The sequence below is a fragment of the Vitis riparia genome, chromosome 4, assembly GCF_004353265.1.
Source record: "Vitis riparia cultivar Riparia Gloire de Montpellier isolate 1030 chromosome 4, EGFV_Vit.rip_1.0, whole genome shotgun sequence".
Classification (NCBI taxonomy): Eukaryota; Viridiplantae; Streptophyta; class Magnoliopsida; order Vitales; family Vitaceae; genus Vitis; species Vitis riparia.
This window is the reverse complement of record NC_048434.1, coordinates 24,635,021-24,643,748: the sequence shown is the minus strand read 5'-3', so window position 1 is coordinate 24,643,748 and position 8,728 is coordinate 24,635,021. Positions and strand designations below refer to the sequence as shown.

Sequence of the window (8,728 nt, the reverse complement as noted above, 5' to 3'; positions counted from 1 at the left end):
TCCAATGAACTAAAAAGTGTTAAAGAATTGTGAATTAAATTTTTAAAATTTTGATAATCAGAGTTTTAGTAGAGTGATATGTCACCTTAAATGAAAAAACTAAATATTATCTTCAATGCTAAAAACTAAATATCAAAATAAATTTAAAAGTTTCAAATGGAAATGGATTGAGAATTTATCACAAAAAATTGTAAAATATAATTTTATTGGAAAAATTATATCAAAATAAAAAATGTTACATTCACTAAAAGATGGAAAATAGATTAAGTCTACTTGAGAAAAAAATGAATGAAGATAAAATAAATGGGGGTATATTAAGTAAGATCATTAAAGGGCTTTTATAAAATATTTTATTTGGTTTGCACCTTCATTTAAAATTTATTCAGTTACTTTTATTTAAATATTTGAGGATTAGTATTATTTTTTATTAATAACATTAAAATGCATTTTTTTTTTCAAAAATTTAAATTAAATTTATATTTTTTAGGGGGCAAAATCTCTATTTTTATTTTATTTTTAAAAATCCTCTAACATTCCATTTTTTTTATTTATAAAAATGAAAAAGAAAATTGATGGGGGCATATGTCCCAACTCCCATGTGCCCTTACTCGTCCGCCGTTGCTTAGCCAATTGTAAAACTAACAACCTATTAGACAATATTTTACTGTTTTTAAAAAGCAGTTATTAAAAGATATTCTCAATTATTTTAAAGGATAAAATTAATATCAAAAAATAATTTTTTTTAACTTACTTTAAGATACTATACTTATAGTATAAGAATCTTGTTTATAATCCTTTATAAAAAGCCAACTTAAATTTGTTTAAAAAATAATCAATTTTAAGAAAATAATTTCAAAGGTAAGAGTTTGGAGTCAAATTAGACTGTTTTACAAATATAATATAAACCGTAAGGATTTTTAAACTAATGTTGGCAATTTTATTTTTTTAAAGAAATATATATATATAAATTACAAACAATAAGTTTAAAGTGGATTAAATATATATTATCTTTTCAATTTTTGACGTGACTTATATTTTACCTTTTATGTTAAAAAATTAACACTTTATCCTCCAAAATTATTTAAGAGCAACAAAATTATTACAAGTTGTAATTTTAAAAAATGATTTAAAATTTGTATTTCCAGATATTGATTAAAAAGAATTATGAGACCATTTTGAACAGCAGTACGAGAAAAAGTTCAAATGATCATTTTAATCAAAGAGAAAGTTGTAAACTCCTGACTCCATTTTGAGCAGCCACGCATGGCTAAAAGGAAGAAGGGGGAAAAAGGGAGTCAAAGGACCGACAACTTTCGACACAAGTGGGGCCGGTCAACAACTTTTGACGTAAGTGGATTTCAAGACGTAGCAATGGGGACGCGACAGGTCGCGAAATTTTACATAAAGTGGGCCCCATATGAAGCAATACCTGCGACATGATGTCTGGTCACGTGTGGTTGACGTGGAATATGTGTGTTTTGTATCCCCACAAAAGAACAACCCAAACTAGGACGGCCTCTCTAGTGTCGAGTATAAATTCAGGGGAGAGCAGAAAGGAGATGAGACGAGAGAAGCAAAGGAAATGGCCACCGGCGACATCCCGTCGATTGATATGCAAGACTTTCCTAGGCAATCCCGGAGGCTGAGAGAAGCATGCGAGGAATGGGGTTGTTTCAGAGTTGTTAACCATAGCATCCCTCCATCTTTATTGTCTGAAATGAAGTCCGTCGTCGGATCTCTCCTTGACCTTCCCCTGGAAATCAAATGCCGGAACACTGACGTGATAGCTGGCAGCGGCTACATGGCACCCAGCAAGGTCAATCCTCTCTACGAGGCCTTGGGTCTCTACGACATGGCCTCCCACCAGGCTGTGGATGCATTTTGTTCTCAGTTAGATGCCTCTCCTCACCAAAGGTCTCTCTTTTTATTTTTTTTCCTAATGTTTTCTTCATAGTTTCTTATTTTCTTCTCTACTATTATTTTTCCTTCAATTTTCTTTTCATGTTCTTAGAATTAGAATCACCCTTTTGCTTTTTGCATTCTGCATTTTTTTTTCTCTTGGTTGTTTAGCACAAGAGATCTAACCGGAAATCAGTGGAGAGTCCGCTAAACAGGGTCAAGTTGGTTCAAGAAGAAAAATTATTAAATTAAAGAAACCTGTGCAAAAATTCCCTGCTTTTAAGAAGAAACAATAATTTCAAACTCCTTTCAGTTGTCTTCTTCCTCTGTTTTTTTTTTCTCAGTAATTTTTCCATGATAAATCAGTGTTTGATTCAAACCATATTCTCTTAGTATAACACTTAAAAGGCAAAGAGTAAACTGCTCACCTTCCAATCCCATGAGATGGGAAAGGGATTGTTGGTTTGGGAAGAAATTGAACCCTCTTTGGAAACTGTTATTTCAGAACATAAAACTGGTTTTTTTCAGAATTTGATCTGAAAACATGTTTTTTAAGAACAAATTTTAAGTCTTCAATTGTTTTTTTTAAATAGTGTCGTGAGCAATCTCAAACAGAATTTAGTTGCTTAAAATAATACACAAATGTTTTCAAAAACCTTCCAAAAGGACTCTAATATCCATTAATTAATTCAGTAGTTCCATGAAGTTAACTCTTTTTGAGTTTTAATTACCACCAGGGAGACAATAAAGATCTACGCCAAAGCAGTGCAGGAGCTGGCCATGGATATCGGGAACAAGCTGGCAGAAACCATGGGGTTAGGAGGCGATTTGTTCAAGGAATGGCCCTGCCAGTTTAGGATAAACAAATACAACTTCACTCCTGAAACTGTGGGTTCCCCTGGCGTCCAAATCCACACAGATTCCAGCTTCCTTACCATACTCCAGGACGATGAAAATGTAGGGGGCCTTGAAGTGATGGACAAGTCTGGCGCATTTATTGCGGTGGATCCCATGCCAGGGACTCTCCTTGTCAATCTGGGAGACATTGCCACGGTTGGCAAATCAACTAATGCTCTCAAAATATTTCAATTCAATGTTGTTTTTCCTTACACGTTCACGTTCATGTTCTGAAACACGTTTGGTGGTGTGGCAATGAAGGTGTGGAGCAACGGAAGATTGTGCAACGTGAAGCATAGGGTACAATGCAAGGAGGCAGCAGTGCGATTGTCAATTGCTTCTTTTCTGCTAGGGCCCAAGGATGCAGCAGTGGAAGCCCCGCCGGAGCTGGTGGACTCCGAACACCCTCGCCTTTTTGTTCCCGTCACCTATGAGGATTATAGAAAACTCCGCCTCTCTACCAAATTGCAGGCTGGTGAAGCTCTGGCGCTTGTGCGCGTCGACTCCTAGACAAAAAGAAAAAGAGGGTTCCACTGTTCCAGTGTTGCCTTGGTGATGTTTTTATGCTTAATAAATTATTAATTGGGAGCATGGTTAGTTTTGAATGTTTACAGATCTCTACTCTTCTTTTATGGCCAAAAAGAGATTTTTGAAACAGGACCAAAAAAGTAGTGGGGCACATGATACACCACCATACATGCTTGAAGTGCACAAAGAAATCCTGCATTCTAGCATAACAGTAGCCCCCTCCCTAAGGGATTTGATGAAAGACTCCTTTCGCCTTTGCCTTTCACCTTTGGTCACTTTGTTGAAAACTTCAGCACCCTCTCCAAATGCATATAGTTGTTTGTTTTTTAAACTACCATTTTTTTTTTTTTTTTGTGGTTAAAAAACAACTTGTTTTCGGATTTCATATAGTTTGTGGTTTTTTTTTTTTTTTTTTTTTTAACTTTTTGTTAGTTTATTACTTATTTATTAAATTTTTATTGAATAGACAAAAATCAAGATATTTGATTTTTTTTTCCTGAATACTAAAAATGAAATATTGATTTTTTTTAATATCTACTAGAAATAAAATATTTAAAAAACTAATAATTTAATATTAGCACTATTTAATTTTAAATTTAAGAAAACAAACATCTCCCAAACCTTCCAATTTTCCCATTTTTTGACAAGTATTGTTTATTCTAAGAGATCAATCTCCAATCCTATTTTGGTGGCTTTGCCAATCCACGATAATTGTCAATTAATAATTGGGTGGCAATATCAATTCATCGGAAATTAAATGACAAGTTGGGTGGTTATGCCAACTTTTAGAAATTTAAATAAACAGTTGAGTAGCTATGCCAACCTTAAGAAATTTAAATAAGTAATTGAGTGGCTATGCCAATCTTGAAAAATTTAAATGAATAAATGGGTGATAGTGTCAATCCACATAAATAAAAGTGTATAAGAAAGGAACACTTAATTTACATGATAAAACCCTCAAAATAAGGAAAACCTCCATGGGATAAAGTGGAGAAAAGAATTCACTATATAATAGAATTGAGATAAAATATTATTCAAGTATTTTCTTTACTTAAAGTTTCACACACCCTAAGATATGCTCACAATTTTATCACTAAGTACTCTCTTTTTGGAGCACTAATTTTTTCTCTCACACACTGTGTGATATCCACTACTTTTTTTTTTCACTTTTATGTACAACTCTTGTAGTTGGAATTTTCTCAATCTTTTCAAATGATCTCCATAAGCCTATTATTTATAAGTAACAATTGAAGGCCAAAGATGAGCTCCATTGGTTGAAAAAAAGGCAAGCTCTTATAGGAAGAAAAATGCAAGATTTTATTGGCATGAAAAGGGGTTTGGTGATGATGGGCATGCAAGTGAGTTTTTTGGGTGAAACAAAGGGCAACAATTTTTTGGGATATGGAAATGGAAATGGACCCTACCAGTATTCATCTTTACTCCCTTATAGAAATGGCAATTTTGCGGGTTTTTCGGGTCACCCGCCCCGACCCGCCCTTATTAGAATGGGTTTAGGAACATAGAAATCGAGGATGGGTCAGGTTCAGTTTTTTTTTTTTAAAACCCGAATATAGTTCGGGGCATGATCGAGTTTAGTAATAATTTGACCCGCTCTGAATATGAAATTACAACTTTACCCTCCACCTATAAATATTTGCTTCCTCTTATCATTTCAGGTCTTTTTCTTCTCTCGTTTTAGGGTTCTCGTTCCTCTCGACGCTAGGGTTGTTTCTCCCACTCAATGCAGAAATCCATCAAATAGTCCATCCGAAAATCCATTCAATAATCTTATTTCCTCTATCTCCTCTCGATTCATCCTTGTTTATCTCATATTCACAACTACTAGCAGTCTCATCAGTTTATGTTACTGCCATTTTCTCCATAGGAATCATATCTTCACGTATTTACAAACCGGTATGATTCTTTTTTGATTTGTATTTATTTGTTTTGTTTTTTGTGTCTTGAACGTTTGGTATTTTTTTCGAATGTTAATTTGTTTGGTTTGGGATGTTTCTTTGTCAGTTTCTAGGGAAAAAAAATGAGAGATTTGGAGAGGATATTTGGGATTGTCCTTCTTATTGGGATCATTGTAATTACTACTTAATCATAAAATTTGGAGAGTCCAAACGTACTGCAGATCTATAATATGGTGACAACAAGGTGTGGTTTTTTTACTAATTTTTTTTCTCATTTTAGCATGTTGCTCATGTGGAACTTACTAGCTAGTAGTTGTCAAGTCCCAAACCCCAATAGTCAAGAAATAACATACATAAGGTGCTTAGTTTGAGTGCCTGTGTAAGTCATTGTTTTTTTTTTTTTGGGCAACACTCGGAAAAGAGCTGTGAAATCCATCCAATTAATATGTGGTAACGAAGTGTTATTAAATTGGGTTTGAATGTTTTACTTATAAGCTTTACTTCATATTAAGAAAAATGACATCAAAAGAAGGGGAAATTTTTTTAATGCCAAGTGCGGGTTCAACTCCAATTACAAGCAATACTTCAACTACTGATAGAACATTGGGATCTAAAAGAAGAAAGTTGACTTTGATTGTTTGGAATGATTTTGATAAAATCATAGAAGATGGACAAGATTATGCTATTTGTAAGCACTATAAAGGAATGAGACAAAACATTTACATATACACATAGATAGGTGCATGAAACGAAGAAATGTTGATATTAGGCAACAATTATTGGCAGTAGAGAGAAAAGGTCATGGAAAAGTTCAAACTGGTGGTTTTACCTTTGATCAAGAAATCTCAAGAGAGAAGCTTGCACATGCAATTATATTGCATGAGTACCCACTTTCAATCATTGACCATGTGGGGTTTAGAGATTTTGCTACTAGTCTCCAACCCTTGTTTAAGATGGTTTCCCGCAATACGATTAAGGGTGATTTAATGAAGATTTATGAGGTTGAGAAAGATAAGATGATTAGCTACTTAGAGAAACTTCAAAGTAGAGTTGCTATCACAACTGATATGTGGATATCAAATCAAAAGAAAGGCTACATGGCTATCATTGTGCATTGCATTGATAAGTCTTGGTTACTGCAACATCATATTATAAGGTTAGTTATGTTATTTTTTTTTTTTAACTTCCAAAGTGTTTTTTTATTTGATCATTTAATGATATTGTTTGTGTTAATGATATGTTTTTTTTTCTTGATGTAGGTTTGTTTATGTGTCTCCTCCACATACAAAAGAAGTTCTTTTAGATGTATTAATGGATTTCTTGTTGGATTGGAATATGGATAGAAAAGTATCTACAATCACTATGGATAATTGCTCAAGTAATGATGGAATGATCAATATCTTAGTGGAGAAATTATCTTCGAGCAATTCACTCTTATTGAATGGAAAATTTTTTCAAATGCGATGTACGACACATGTGTTGAACTTAATTGTTAAGGAAGGTTTGGATGTCATTGAAGTAGAAATTGAAAAAATTCATGAGAGTGTTACATATTGGTCAGCAACCCATCAAGAATGGAAAAGTTTGAAGATGCAGCTTGCCAATTGAGTATTCCATGCAATAAGAAGTTAAGTCTTGATTGTAAGACACGATGGAATTCCACATACTTGATGTTATCAATTGCTATAACATATAAAGATCCCACGTTTGAAGCAACGTGAAAAATACTACATGGTTGTGCCATCAGAGGAAAAATGGAATATGGCAAAGGAAATATGTGGAAGATTGAAATTGTTTTACAACATAACAGAGTTGTTCTCAAGACAAAATTATCCCACTACAAATACTTTCTTCATCAAAGTGTGTGAGATCAAAGAGGCATTGTATGATTGGTTGATATGCTCAAATGATGTTGTGAAAACGATGGCATCAAGTATGTTGCAAAAGTTTGATAAGTATTGGAGTGGGTGTTATATTGTGATGACAATAGTAGCTATATTTGACCTAAGATACAAGATAAAGATTTCAGAGTTTTACTTTCCACTAATGTATGGGTCTGAAGCTTCAAATGAGATAGAAAAAATCCGTGGAATGTGTTATGAGTTGCTTTCTGAGTATTAATCAAAGTCTAAGTTGGGGCAAAAAACTTCATCCTATGGTACTTCATCAGGTTCAACTATTTTGGAGTTAAACTATGATGAACAAGATCCTCTTTCAAAGTTTGACTTATTTGTTCATAGTACCATTGGAGAAAGTCATACGAAGTCGGAGTTAGATTATTACTTAGAGGAGTCTATTCTGCCAAGGACTTCAAATTTTGATGTTTTAAGTTGGTGGAAGACAAATGGTATAAAGTATCCGACTTTGCAGATGATTGTTCGTGATATCTATGCTATTCCGGTATCTATAGTTGCATCTGAGTCAACCTTTAGCATGGGTGGTAGGGTGGTATCAAAACATCGCAGTAGGCTTCATCCAGATACTTTGGAGGCCTTAATGTGTGCTCAAAGTTGGTTATGGAAGGAAAAAGAAGGTAACCGATTTACATAATTATCAATTTTATGAATTGTTTTATATTAAAATATATAGTAAAGTTTTCTAATTTTTTTTGGTGTTTTTTTTTTACTAGGTGATTCATCAATTCATGACTCACAGCTCCAACTCACAATGATGGATGAAAATGATGATTTACTTGTGCTTTAGATTTTTTACTTAAGATGATGTTAGAGACATATCTTTTTTTTGCTAACAATTTCTTTGTAATGTCTTTTTTTTTTTCAATGTTGTTAAGCTTATGAATATCTTTTAATTTTGGATGTTGTATTTTGGGATGTCTTATATGGTGTTGATTACCATGGTTGTAACTAAGATTGCCTGTTTTTCAATCAAGTTCAAGACTTGCAAGGTAGACTCCTTGATAGAAAATTGTGGGTGCAGGAACATATGCTAATTGAAGCCAACAATGCCCTGAGAATGAAGGTACAAATTCTCAAATGAACCAGGTCTTTGATTTCAGATTGAAATCATGTGTTATGGGAAGTGGGTTTGGTCAGTCTAGTCCAAAGGCCATTAACAGGCTTTCTAAGTCCAGCTTGGTTAAAGAGGATTTAGGAATTTGCTTCATTTTGAAAATGATTTATTGCATGAATTGTCCTACTTTCATTCTTATAGGACTTTTTAGCCTACCTTGTTGCTACTTTTCACCAGTCTCCACACCCATTACCTATAATTGTTTTATTAATCACTGCCAAGCCATTAACTCGCTTTCAATTTTGTGATATTTAGCCGGAATAATCTAAGGGAAAATATCCCCTTCAACAGTCATGGGAAGCGGCAGGAAACAATGGTGGTCTACGGATGGTTCTTCTTAGTATATTTGTTGTTGTTTGTGGCTCTTTCAAATTTAGGTCATGTGTAAGTATTGAGATATTTTCCAATGGTATCGAGATACTTGTGTTTTGAAAAGAAGTTCTTGTGTGGAAAGTATA

At 33.7% G+C, this 8,728-nt stretch overlaps 1 protein-coding gene across 1 annotated transcript; it reads left to right on the top strand.

Annotated features, from left to right (window-relative positions):
• Positions 1-1,545: 1,545 nt before the first annotated feature.
• Positions 1,546-3,438, top strand: LOC117912293 (2-oxoglutarate-dependent dioxygenase DAO-like). Its single transcript, XM_034826828.1, has 3 exons — positions 1,546-1,914; positions 2,637-2,952; positions 3,058-3,438. Exons 1-3 carry the CDS (start codon positions 1,583-1,585, stop codon positions 3,304-3,306), a joined length of 897 nt encoding a protein of 298 aa, XP_034682719.1. The 5' UTR covers positions 1,546-1,582; the 3' UTR covers positions 3,307-3,438.
• The last annotated feature ends 5,290 nt before the right edge of the window (positions 3,439-8,728 follow it).